Source organism: Centroberyx gerrardi, chromosome 23 (assembly GCF_048128805.1).
Source record: "Centroberyx gerrardi isolate f3 chromosome 23, fCenGer3.hap1.cur.20231027, whole genome shotgun sequence".
Taxonomy (NCBI): domain Eukaryota; kingdom Metazoa; phylum Chordata; class Actinopteri; order Beryciformes; family Berycidae; genus Centroberyx; species Centroberyx gerrardi.
The window spans coordinates 21865040-21878602 of NC_136019.1; the positions used below are offsets into that span (position 1 = coordinate 21865040).

A 13563-nucleotide genomic window follows, 5' to 3' on the forward strand; every position below is an offset into this window, starting at 1 on the left:
GACCAAATGGAACTAAGTTTCTGGCTGCATTGTGTGTTCTTTACTATCAAGATTGTCTATTTTTAAAAAAAGAAAAAAGTCAAATAAACTAAACTAAGTTAAAATACAGTGTGTGTCACTAATCCATGCAGGTGCGAGGGTTGATCACAGTCACATTACAGGCTGTGTTTCATAAATTTGACAGATGACTACAGTGTGACTCATAGTCCTCCCCATAACTTTACAATTATGTTCTCCAGATTGTGATTGCAACACAGGCAGCGAGTTGTGTCACTGCTGTGGCTTGCCAAGTTATAGTGACGCACAAACCAAGTACTACCAGGAAACAAAAGAAATGAAGGAAATACCCAATAAAATTCGACCTTTTGTCTACGCTGGCCAATGACTGAGCTGAGTAGGCAAACGCGAAACGGTGAGCAGCTTACTTGTAGAGGGCCTACAAATTATAACCCGACATGGCCCGGGTGAGCGGGGCTCTCGCTAGGGCACACGCGGTAGTTGATAAACGGTCAACTCCGCCCCTCTGGCCTGGTAATAGTCAAACAAACATGCACACGCATAGACACTTTGGGTCGGCCCACTTTTGAGTGACGTATGAGCGGGCCAATCACACGTCGCTGTAGGTGTGGTTACAGTTGAATGGCGGCGTTCGGCTGCAATGAGAACGCTTCTTTCAGTGTCACGTCGACGTATATAACACATTTCTGCCACAGTCTCTTCCTTTGTAATAATGTCGGCTGAATATGATGATAGGTAAGCGGAGCCTTTTATTGACTTACAGAGACTAATGTTGTGTTTTCTGAATTCGTTTATTTTTTAAACACCGGTAAATTTAGTGTTTAATGTTGATGACTTTAAGGGATGTGAACATTTGTGTTTTGAGCATAGCAGCCCGGTTCCCCGGCGCTCGAGTAGTACCGCTAACGAGAGTGCCGTTAGCTTGCCCGAGACTCCTGGCCCCTGCCTACTACTAGCCATATAGCGGTGAATTGATAGATCTCTCGATTTGTCTTTCAATTTTACGTTGATGTTTTTTTACTGAGTGGATTAGCATACGTAAAGTGTATTTTAGTAGCACGATTGACAGTGAACGCTGCTGTTCTTGAACGTAACTCGGGTAAATTAACCGGCGCCTAGGCGAGCACGTGAATGATCCTGGTCTGGGCCTTGCTGGCTCTCGATTCTATTCTTTATTTCTCGCACACCGGAAACATAAATCATCGGTATTTCGACATACACTGATTTCCTATTTGGTCCCGCAGTAGATGAAAGCTGTTGGTGTAGTTGATGGGTGCCATTTGAAGTTTTTTATATTTTTTAGACTGAGCGCACATGGTCGTGATAACGTTAGCTGGTGGCTAGGACAATGCCGGTAACGTAGGCCGTAAATTGCTGTTCTAAGCTTTCCCCCATCTGTATTCTCGGTAAGAGAAAGGATGGGCAGTCTATATGAAACTAACGAGTGGGTTATGTCGGTGTAAGCCAATAGGTTTCGCTGACATGACACGTTTCTGGAAAGGGCCTGTGAAAACGGGACAGGGCCTGTACCCCGTCGGTGTACCGTGCCGAGGCTAGCTGTCGGAGCGTGGCCTTATTGCCGCACACGCAATACTTCCAGTATTTAGGCCTATAATGACTTAAATGTATGTCGGTCCGTGAAATGTTCAGTCTAAATTAAAAGAGCCGCCATTTTCGTAACGTGAAAGGAAACAGACCTCGCTAGCTTGGCTTGGTAACATGCTACCGGCTTTTTTCAGACCTGGTGAAACGACCATCTTGAATGTCTGAAATAGAAATGGCGGACTCTGGAAAAGTCACCGGAGGCCTTTTTCCGAGCTTCCCACCAGGGTGATAGAGACTCGGGATTCCTGCCGGGCTTGTTGAAAGTCTAGATTTACAAAGACCTATTCACTCAATTCCTGCTAATACATGGTAGTCATTATTCCCCGGTAGAAGGAACTCCACCCTAAACCCTTTTAACACCGTTTAAAAACAATTGGTAATATACCTTGCATTTATGGACCCCTTTTGTTGGTGGTGTTGTATTTTCCGTTTTCCCGTGGATAACTGGTCAAAACGTAGAAGCAGATAACTCACTTTGAGGGAAAGTGAGTACATCAAAAGTAAATTACATACAACACTGCAACAAAGAAAGTTCTGGAATGCTCTGAACACTACAAAAGTTCTGGAATGCTCTGAACATTACGAATTGCTTCAGTCTAACCATGTACGAGTATCCGAGGTAGGGAAATAAATTTTATTCTAGAGTGAGTTTGTCTTTATTGTAGAGGAAGTGAGGCCAGCCTATGTTGTTGTCCCTCAGGGAATAATACTAATGCCTTCATTCTCCCCCCCAGTCCCAGAGACAATGGCCCAGAGGGCATGGAGCCAGATGGGATCATTGAGGTGAGTCCTGTGCTGCTGCACAAAATATTTCACAAACTCACAACAGAGCCAAATGTGCCCAACAAAGTGCTGTTGTCATGACAAACCACTAAAATGCAACTCAAACATGTCAAATTGACAGTGTCCTTGCTTATTGGCAGATACCTTCATGAAACAAGACAAGAAAGTTTACAAATTCACTCTTGAATTCGGCATACAAACAACAGTTCTTGTTCTTAAAATTTGAATTTTTATTTTATACGATTGGTTAGTCTGTCTTTTCTGCCAAAATTGTGGATGGCAGTAGCAACCAGCATGAACAAATGATGCAAGTTGAAATGTTGTTCTTAGTGGATTATATGCCAGATTTACAGTTTACAATTCAGGGAAGGTCTCAGGTCATGTTTTACAAGATGGGTAGATTTTCTGGTCACTTGTGCACGACAGAAATCCCAAGTGTGAGTTCATATTCTATTTTGGATGGTTTTTGAAATGTTTTTTCCAAGTAAATTAATAATTTTCTCTCTTTCCTTCCTTGGTGTTTCTCCTTCTCCCCTCCAGAGCAACTGGAACCAGATCGTGGATAGTTTTGATGAGATGAACCTGCGTGAGGCTCTGCTCAGGGGAATCTATGCCTATGGTTTTGAGAAGCCCTCTGCTATCCAGCAGAGAGCCATTATCCCTTGTATCAAGGGTGAGTAAGGTGCACTTGGAATTAAGAATCTAACTTGGAGAAACAAACCTGAAGTCAGTAAAATGTTTGAAACAAACCTGAAGTCAGAATGTTTGAATATGTGAGGGTGATTGTTTTGATCACGGGTTTCACTCACCACGATTTCATCCAGACCCAAACTGCAGAAATTGTACTGACCATATCGCACCGAAGTATAGAAATCTTCATATTGGATACGTTTGGAGAACCCCAAAAAGATGAAGGGCTTGCAGTAACTTTCTCGGAGGGTTTTCTGTTTTTGGTTGGCCAGGAAAGTGATGAATGCCATCAGGACTAGTAGAGCAAACATACAATTATCATGTGAAGCTAGTGTGGGGCTTCCCCCTGCCTTTGGGCAAGGCAGTGTCCTTTCATGGCACTGGATCTTAATCTGGCAGGGGAAGAGAGAACCAGTCCATATTCATCCCAGTCAGCTCTGCTCAGTGAGACAATGGCTGGTTCATGCTGTGGACACAAAGTGACTACTAGCCATCTGGCCACTGGTATTTTTACTAGCCATATGGCTAGTAAAAATACTACTGATATAGCCATTGGCTTGTAAAGGGGTTTTATTCTGAATGCATTCTTTTTCAGCAAGGTATTAACCAGAGGTGGAGAGAAGACTGAAACATCCTACTGAAGTAGAAGTGCTGTTACCTTGCTGAAACTTTACTTGAATAGAAGTAAAATTACCAATGTAAAAATCTACTGTAGTAAAGGTAAAAAGCTCATTCAAAATGTCCTCAGAGTAAAAGTTAGTTTTTTTTTTTAGAAAAGACAAAATTAGATACAATCTTTTCCATGCAATTCTAAAAGGACAGCTCACTTATTTTATTGCAGTGACGGAAGTGCACAAAGTACAGCCAGATTACTTTCTTCCTCTTTGCTGACGGACCGTTTATTGCGACTGGCTCCACAATTGGCCAATCTATGCTTTGTCAAGTTTCTTGTGCTTATGGAGAGTCTACAAAATTAGTACTGTGTAGTGGATGTAGCTAAGTAAATACTTTACTGACTTTAAGAAACACTCAAAACTACAAGTACACAAAGCTACTCATTTATGGTAGCAGGAGTAATTGGTTGGTGCCACAGTCCTAAAATTATTTCCCTGAGCAAAGGGATCCGCAGGGTTCCCACGGGCTTTGAAATTGTGGATTTGAGAGAAGAATAAGGCATTAAAAATGTTTGGGAAATGAATGGATGGCCATGGAAGCACTTCAATGTAATTCTTTGAATTTCACAAAAAAGACCTTGTAGTCATTGGAAAGTGCTTGAATTGGATATCCAAGTGAGTGTGTGAACCCCGGATCGAATATTCACTGAAACAGTTGTCGTGTATTCTTTGTTCTTTGGTCCTCAAGTATTTTGACCCTCCAGTTCCCGTGGACATGGAAGGTGGTGGTTGAAATTTGCTTTCTTACCAAAGACTTATCGAAGGCGGTCTCTTGTTTCTCTGTCCAGGTTATGATGTGATTGCTCAGGCCCAGTCAGGCACTGGGAAGACGGCGACCTTCGCCATTTCCATCCTGCAGCAGATCGATGTGGAGCTGAAGGCCACTCAGGCTCTGGTCCTGGCCCCCACCAGGGAGCTGGCTCAGCAGGTAGGGGCGGGGTGGATCTGTGTAGTAGAGTTGGGCGGATGTCTAGGTTAACGTGGCCCTAAGTCACGGGTGAGACCAGAATATCACCAGTGACTTACACTTACTAGAGTATCACCAGTTCAGAACTCTGAACCTACAGATTGGGGATGGAGCCAAAAATGTGTAAACTGCAATTTTGATTTGCAAAATTCAATTGGCCATAGTAGTGTTAAAACCAGTGTTTGAAGGCCAATATCAATATGTTTAGGCTAAAGTCTCTGCCAGCTGAATTTTTTTTTTCTTTGTGTGCAAATATTCCATATCTTTAACATGGGCCATTTTCATAACAAAATTCCAAGCGTTTCCTCAGAACTTAAATAGAAGGTGAATATTGTCAAACAGATGTATCTGTCTAACCCTAGTTAAAATCCAACTTAAAACTATGACAAGCACTTGTAGTTTTGTGTAGCGTTTACTGCGGTTATTCTGTGAAACTTGAAATGGTGTTTAATTTTGTTTTTTGTCCGTCTCCGCCCGTCAGATCCAGAAGGTGATCCTGGCCCTGGGCGACTACATGGGAGCCGGTTGCCATGCCTGTATCGGAGGGACCAACGTCCGCAGTGAAGTCCAAAAGCTGCAGGCCGAAGCCCCCCACATCGTGGTGGGAACCCCCGGCCGCGTCTTTGACATGCTCAACCGCAAATTCCTCTGTAAGTCGACTATATCAGAGATTAGGGTAGAGCAATGTAGCGGTTCCATATTTATTACAGAATTGATCTGTACTACACTGGGAAGCCCTTCACCTGAATTGATAATTTTCTACTCTTTAAAATCAGTCTGAAGGACTTCAGTGTAAGCAGAGGACTTGGCTTCACATTTTGACAAGATTCCCTAGCATAATGTGTTTGACTTGCTGCTTTTGAGTATTGATCTTACTAACTTGCAGGGAAAAACTAAGTAAAAGGGAAAGAAAGACATGTACTGTCCTTTGGGAAAAGCTGTATAATGATGAAATCCATGCGTGTCAACTGACTCCGGAAAACCCCCTGAGTGTTTTGCTGCTCCGGTTGGCGTTCTGCTGGCCGGAGTCAGTCAGGACAACAGGGATCCAGAGCAATGATCAGAAACCTCACTATCTGAATACAGCATCCATAAGTCTTTCAACCACTGGCCTCACAAGCACTAAATGCATACTCTATTGTGACACATCAGGTGAAGGGGAATCATCAGCTGGAGCTGATGGAGTTAATGTAAATGCTTTATATCAGCAAATATGTCCCAAGAGAAATGACATGCGACAGTGTGATTACACTGAAGACTATATGCAAGGGGAGCTCAAATTCCCAATGGAAGAACTTCTCAAACTGAGTTTTAAATAAAAATTTCACTTTTTATTCTGTATCTGGCCCCACAAAACGGCATGCTCAACTGGAGAAAAATGTCAAAACAATTGGATTTACCCCATGATTGGTGCAAAACATCTCTTTTGCATCTGGTCTTTCTGGTGAATTTACTGGTGTTGTACCGTCCTCCTTGTTCCCAGCTGCCAAGTACATCAAGATGTTTGTGCTGGACGAGGCCGATGAGATGCTGAGTCGAGGGTTCAAGGACCAGATCTACGAGATCTTCCAGAAACTAGGAAGCAGCACGCAGGTAAGTTGATGGCACCCTCGATCTGCCTTATGTTTAATGTCCCTAAACATTTTGCTTTTCTGCTCTTAATGATTTTTGGGTCTAGTCCAAGGTTCCCTCTCCTCCCAGCTGCTGTGTTGGTGAAGGACTGAATGTTCTTTGGTAGAAAAACCTATCTGCTCTCCACAGTGGCTGGGCTTCAGTCCCGACTTACGACTTAATGGCAGATTACACTCATCACTCCCAAATGTTTTGTAAACTTTGCTATTTGAAGTTAGATAATAGCAAGGCATTGTTTGCAACAAGGTCTCTGGGTATAGTACAGTCTTTCGTCATTTGTCATGTTGCGTTTAAAAAGTCCTTAAAGGAAGCCCAGGGTGGGTGTTTCCATGACTCTGTTTAACTTCACCCTATGGACCCCAATAGCAGTAAGACTGGTCATGGTCCATGGAGGTCAAGAGTCTCCAGGATGTCTTTTTTTTCTTATGCCCATTTGCAGTTTCTGAACTTTCATTACCTATGTTCAATCAGAAATGGGCTAGTTTTGCCAGCTTCGTTCATTTTTTTTATATTTTGTTTTTTAAATTGGTCTTGATGCCCTCTTCGCCCATCTCCAGGTTGTGCTCCTCTCTGCCACCATGCCAGCTGATGTCCTGGAGGTCACCAAGAAGTTCATGCGTGAACCCATCCGGATCCTGGTCAAGAAGGAGGAGCTGACCCTGGAGGGTATCCGCCAGTTCTACATCAACGTGGAGAAGGAGGTGGGGAAACCGGGGCTGGAAAACATAATTTTTTTGAGCTCTCAAGGCTGAAAAAGTTGCAGTCGAATTGGATGAGGTGCAACTTTACTTATTAAAAGAGTGGACTTATTAAAGAGTAACTTGACACCAAACTCAAACCTGTGTAAAGCTTGACATCTAATGGTAAAAAGCATGCTACTGAAATTGTAAATCTGCTATTGGCTGATGTTACCTTACAGTACAAGTAGTACAACGATCAGGCTTTACACATGGGTTTGGAGTTAGGTTGCTCTTTAATGTGTCAACGAATTACACATTATTGGCGTTTGCCTTTTTTATAAGAACTCCCAACTGTGCATAGAAAGTTGAGGATGATGTTGGGCTCGATGTCTGACCTGGTGTCGTCCTCCAGGAGTGGAAGCTGGACACTCTGTGCGATCTGTACGAAACCCTGACCATCACCCAGGCCGTCATCTTCATCAACACCAGGAGGAAGGTGGACTGGCTCACTGAGAAGATGCATGCTAGGGACTTCACAGTCTCCGCCCTGGTAAGACCCTCACAGGGATTAACGCTACGTTCACATATTGGAAGAATGGGATGACAGCTCATTGCTGCAACTTGGACACGTTCACACGTTTAACTCTAAAATCAAGCGGCTACAAACTGCAGCAGATGTCGCTCACTTTCTGTAAGCAGATAAATCTGTATTATTGAGTGTATTGGTCTGAATAACCAATTTCGCTAGAAAATTTGCTCCTTGGGCTGACTTTGGATTAGCTGCCATGTTTGTCACCTGTGACACACACCAAGTGGCAGATGGCGCATTTTGACTTCAGATACAAATGAACTGCAGAGACATCTTGACAGATTGGGACAGAATGTGATGAGGATAAACTTAATTCAGTTGTCTTTGCCAGTGACGCTTCAGCCAAGGACACAAGTGTATGAAAACGGCCGCGTAGGATGGTAACATACACATGATCACATACTCCATCAGGTCATAGTCCACCACCCCCTCCCTCTTCCCACCCACACACCATAGTACAGCGAACGTAGAAGCATCATGTGAAGCTAGTGTGGGGCTTCCCCCTGCCTTTGGGCAAGGCAGTGTCCTTTCATGGCACTGGGTCTTAATCTGGCAGGGGAAGAGAGAACCAGTCCATATTCATCCCAGTCAGCTCTGCTCAGTGAGACAAAGGCTGGTTCATGCTGTGGACACAAAGTCTGACTACTAGCCATCTGGCTGCTGGAATTATTATTTTTAATGCGTTCTTTTTCAATAATTTGTAGTATTAACGGTTATTTATTTAGACTAATGCAGTTCTTCAAGTGTAGGCTATTCTTCCAGTTCTGTGCGGTCCTCCAAGGCCTTTTTTTTGTGTAGTTGTCCTCATCCTCAATCTTGTCTTCCAGCATGGGGACATGGACCAGAAGGAGAGAGATCTGATCATGAGGGAGTTCCGCTCTGGTTCCAGTCGGGTCCTCATCACCACCGACCTGCTGGTACGTACAGTAACTGCTGTTGTACACACAGATACTGGTTGGCTAGACCAGGGATTCTCAGATGTCTTCATGTCAAGGGGCCCCCAAATAAAACCACATTAGACCTTGGAACCCCATTTTGATTAGTGTTATTCCCAAGGACCGTATGGAAGATTTTAGTTGCTGATTTATTACCACAATGTCTACACTGTACATGGGGAGATGAGGGTGAAACCTAGGCTTGCATTCTTATACATTCTCCAGTTGGAATAATTTCTTGTGAATTAAAATATAGTGAAATCAAACTGTTCCATAGTTTGCCTAAAACCCTTCTAATGACAGGGAAAGTGCAGTAATTTACAAAAGGGTCACTTAACAGAAATATAGCAGAATGTATTTTCCAAGTTGTTTCATTGCATTACATGGTTGTGAATTAAAACCAGACTGAAAAACATTACAGAACCAGGAAGGAAGAACAGTTTTACGATCTCTAACAATCTTTCCACTGTCCTGGTGTAGTAGAGTTAGAGATGAACTACTATCCCGGGTATGCCGTTTGACTTGGCATTGCACCAAACATTCCTCTGCTATTTTTACATTTTGGATGCTAGTTTCCCATGTTGAAGCGGTGTCCTGTTCTAGTACAACACCTAGTAATGGCTCTCCACTGGTTCCTTGAGGTTTTGTCTTGCTCACTTAATAGTCCCAGGTTACCTCTCTTCTCCTACTATTTTAAACCCCTTATTGCCACATTAACAAAACAGATGAATGTCAGGTTTGCTCTTAATGATTTTTGGGTCTAGTCCAAGGTTCCCTCTCCTCCCAGCTGCTGTGTTGGTGAAGGACTGAATGTTCCTTGGTAGAAAAAACCTATCTGCTCTCCACAGTGGCTGGGCTTCAGTCCCTGACTTACGACTTAATGGCAGATTACACTCGTCACTCCCAAATGTTTTGTGAACTTTGGTATTTGAAGTTAGATAATAGCAAGGCATTGTTTGCAACAAGGTCTCAGCTGCTGGGTATAGTAGAGTCTTTCATCATTTGTCATGTTGAGTTTGAGCCTGAAAAGTCCTTAGTGGAAGCCCAGGGTGGGTGTTTCCATGACTCTGTTTAACTTTACCCCTTCCCCCCCCCCCCCCTCGCATGTGAAACTGACACTTCACACACTTAACCTTTTGGACATGACATTAGATGTAGCAGTAGACTGGTCATGGTCCATGGAGGTCAAGAGTCTCCAGGCTTTCATTCCAATAAAGGTTCTAGGTAGAACTGTTTGCCCATGTTGCTATAGATAACCTTTCTAAAAAGGGTTCTTTACAGCAAAGGGTTCTGCTATGGTCCAAGTTTAAAGAACAATTTTCTGGTTGTCTGTAGCAGTGGCTTTCACCCATGTGCGTTAGATGTCCATTAGTCCAGGATGAGTTCCTTGGCCATGTTAAACCATGTCTACTATTCAACACAAGTGATAGTGATGGGTTGAAATGATACGGTGCTGTGACTGATTGCTCATGTGTCCCTCCTCAGGCCAGAGGTATTGATGTCCAGCAGGTCTCCCTGGTCATCAACTACGACCTGCCCACCAACAGGGAGAATTACATCCACAGGTAAAAACAAACCAACAAAACAATTTCTGGTTTAGACCATGAGGCATTAAAACTCCATTGAAACCCTGGATAATAAAACATTGATGCGTACTTGTATATGGAATGTAATCAAAATGTGGCAATCGGTTCGATTTAAAGGCTTCCCACGGACGACCAGTAGTGATAAATTCAACAATAAATATGTAATCGGTCAAACTGCATATCATCAGAGGTGGACCAGGTCCCTTTTTTGTTTTTTTGAAAGAAAAGGCCCAAATCTGTGTAACCCTACTACTGCTTTTGCTTTTCCGCTTGACTTGACTGATCGGTTTCATATTTTAAAGCTGCACTATGTAAGATTTTAATTTAATACTGTAATGTATACAGTTTTACGTTCCATGATCGCATTTCTGTGTTAACTCCTCAAAATGCAGTTGCCCCTCACTACCATTTGGAGCTGACAAATGTGCAAAATTGCCTAGTGCATGTCGTTGTACAATGAACCTTGAACCCAGACGAACTCCCTTTTCTCCGTTAGGATTGGCCGAGGCGGTCGTTTCGGCAGGAAGGGCGTGGCCATCAACATGGTGACCGAGGACGACAAGCGAACCCTGAGGGACATTGAGACCTTCTACAACACCACCGTGGAGGAGATGCCCATGAACGTGGCCGACCTCATCTAGAAGAATCCGCCCGCCCTTTGTCCAACCCCGTCCCCCTTTATTTTAGAAATCAAACCTCAAGTCCTTACTGATCGGAATTCTCCATAAGAACTTCCTTCTCTCAGCGAAATTCCACCATCGCTTTCCCCTATACATCCTATGGGGAAGAAGACTGCAGACCTAATCCTATCCTTGTTCCCTTTGAATTCAAATTCCTACCCTTTTGAAATTGTTTCTTTTTTTTTTTGGCCGTCGATGCGGGAAGGATGAGTTACTGACGACCTCCTGTCTGCCCGCCACAATCCATTATTCCAAGTCAAGGCCTTAATTTTTCCTGCGTCTAATCCCACTCCCCAAAAATCAGACTAAAAGCATCCAGCATTAATCTGCAAAACATTTCAGTGCTAATGTTTCATTGACGACAAACATGCATGCAGACTGAAATTTTTTTTTTTTTTTTAAACTTGAAATGTTGAGCGACTTAAATATGAAGTTACGATGTCCCCGAGGCGCTAAATGGAACCACATTTCACAAAACGATTAACGAGTCAGAAAATGCATTGATATTTCATAAATTTAACATTTCACAAACATATTAAAAGTCACCATGCAAATTCAACTATCTTAATGCTAATGTTAACGTTCTAATGCTACATGTGAAAGGACTTTAGCGTTAGCATAAGCATCTTGGCATTACTGTGTTATCGTTAACATTATGCTAATAACTTGGCTAAGTTAGTGTCATCCAAGTCAGACGATGGAAGTGTTAGCATTAGCATGTTAGACGTGGCATTATGCTGATGAATTTGTTTGGGAAATGTTAATCCATTTTCTGATTTTTGATACCTTGTTTTGTGAAATGCGGTTTGCACTTCCAGGCCACCGTACACTGTGGCGGCAAACTAACTGTCCTTCAACTGATGTGATGTTGATGACTGAAGGAATTGGGATTGGCTCAAAGACTGCAGCTCAGTCTTGACTGAACAAAACAAAATGTTCTAAATGAAATTATATCTTTTTTTTTTTTAAAGTGTTGCATTTGACCAGAATAGTACTTAAGTAACAACCTTCAGTGTACTTGCAGAAACAACCTCTTAATATATCTTATGGAGAAAATCCATGATCATGTGAAGAAAAGGGGGTTTGGGGGCTTCAATACACAGGGCATCTTCAATAAAAAGACCTGTATAGTAAATCCATCATGAATGACTTGTTTCCCCCTTTGATCTTTTCTCTGCTGTGCGATTCTTGTTCATATTGCTTAACTTGTATAGTCAAAAGTTGTGAGGTAGCATTTTTATTAAGTTTGAGACCGACTTAAGTTTGGAGGCAAAAACACAGCGGCGAGTTTGTGGAGAATTTGCCTCTCGACTTTCACGACCTGGTTGGATTTTCATCACTAGCTCTTGATATCCTTTTTTTGTTCATTTGATTTTTTTTCTTCTTTTTTTTTTCCCCAGCAATCGGCTATTTGATAAGGTGGTGTCACTTTTGTAACCTACCTCACCAAAATGTTAGAGGGGGTCTTTGACATGAAAGGACCAAACTGCATATGATTGAGTATATAGAGATTATACCATTGTCTTTTTCTTTTCTTTTTTTTTTTCTTTTTTTTATGTTTAAAAAAAAATGCCTGTCATGAAGGGGTGGGGGGCTGGGTTAGGAGAATGGTAATATTCTGGGGTTTATGGTCAGTGCTATTTTTTAAAATGAATTTATTAAAAATGTGATGGAATTGTTAACCTTTTTGAGACAGAAGCCATGTATCAACTTTTCTACATCGGATTCTGTATAGTATTTATTTTAATGGTCTTAAAAATAAAGGTATTTCTCCTTTTTAACAAGTGAAAACTTGCCTCTGCATTGCTTCATGAAATGGAAACGCTTCAGTCAAATGGTGTGGGAAGGTGTTTGTAGTGTCTTCTATTACAATAAATGAATAGGCTCATTCACAGCAAAATCTATTGGCCTGATCTCGGGTCATGGAATTCCTGGAATATCATGGAATTTTGAGATTGTATTCCACACTTGATGGGATCATTTCTTCGGGGAAATTTTAACAAATGGGTCACTTTGCAGGAATACAGCAGAATGTATTAATCAACTTGTCACATTCATTGCATTAGATGGTTTTCTGACTGAAAAACATGAACATACCAGCGAGGAAGAACAGTCTTCGGTCATGGAATTTTACATCAAGGCCATGGTGGGAACTTTGCTCATCAGTAAAATGGTGTTGAAGAATTAACCGGCAGTGGAGTTTGCCTAGTGACCATTGGAGGGCAGCAGTCACTAACACTGAGCTGGACAACAAGCACAACATGAGTTGGTATGAAAGCATAGACTATTTCAGACTGAACTAGCATTGAAACCATTTTCTGGGATTGAAGCTGCAGATGGCTGATATTCAGTGTCTTTACATTGAATTTTAACCTGGTGAGAATATATATATATGTATATATATATGTGTGTATATATATATATATATAAGCAGAATTAGACACTAATACTCCATTAGAAACCCAGGATAATAAAGCATTCATGCATACTTAAATGTCTCATTAGAATCAGTTCAGGTTAAGGTCTTTCCACAGACAACCAGTGTAGTGTTGATCAATTCTACAGTAAATATGTAATCAATCAAACTGCATCATATTCATCATATCAGAGGTGGACTACACTGACTGGACCAGATCAGATTTTTAATAAAAGGCCAATATCAGCCACATATATCAGTTTAATCCTAGCTCAAACTAACAAATATGTACTTCTCTGGTATGTTTT

General features: G+C 42.0%; 1 protein-coding gene and 1 non-coding gene across 2 annotated transcripts; both read left to right on the forward strand.

Annotated features, from left to right (window-relative positions):
• The first annotated feature begins 701 nt into the window (after positions 1-701).
• eif4a1a (eukaryotic translation initiation factor 4A1A) lies at positions 702-12385 on the forward strand. The gene is made up of 11 exons (XM_071900496.2): positions 702-753; positions 2358-2406; positions 2947-3079; positions 4559-4698; positions 5219-5387; positions 6221-6330; positions 6927-7070; positions 7462-7599; positions 8466-8555; positions 10059-10138; positions 10656-12385. The coding sequence occupies exons 1-11, from the start codon at positions 731-733 to the stop codon at positions 10798-10800; spliced, it is 1221 nt and encodes a 406-aa protein (XP_071756597.1). The 5' UTR covers positions 702-730; the 3' UTR covers positions 10801-12385.
• On the forward strand, positions 5677-5822 carry LOC139912660 (small nucleolar RNA SNORD10). The gene has a single exon (XR_011784678.1). It is a non-coding gene; the product is annotated as a small nucleolar RNA SNORD10 (small nucleolar RNA).
• Positions 12386-13563: the final 1178 nt, after the last annotated feature.

What these genes read in the sequence shown, in the direction of transcription:
- eif4a1a (XM_071900496.2), top strand. Translation starts at nt 731, where the DNA reads ATGTCGGCTGAATATGATGATAG. An exon ending in AACTAGGAAGCAGCACGCAG is followed by an intron (nt 6,331 to 6,926) that starts GTAAGTTGATGG and finishes GCCCATCTCCAG; the next exon opens with GTTGTGCTCCTCTCTGCCAC. An exon ending in TCATCACCACCGACCTGCTG is followed by an intron (nt 8,556 to 10,058) that starts GTACGTACAGTA and finishes GTCCCTCCTCAG; the next exon opens with GCCAGAGGTATTGATGTCCA.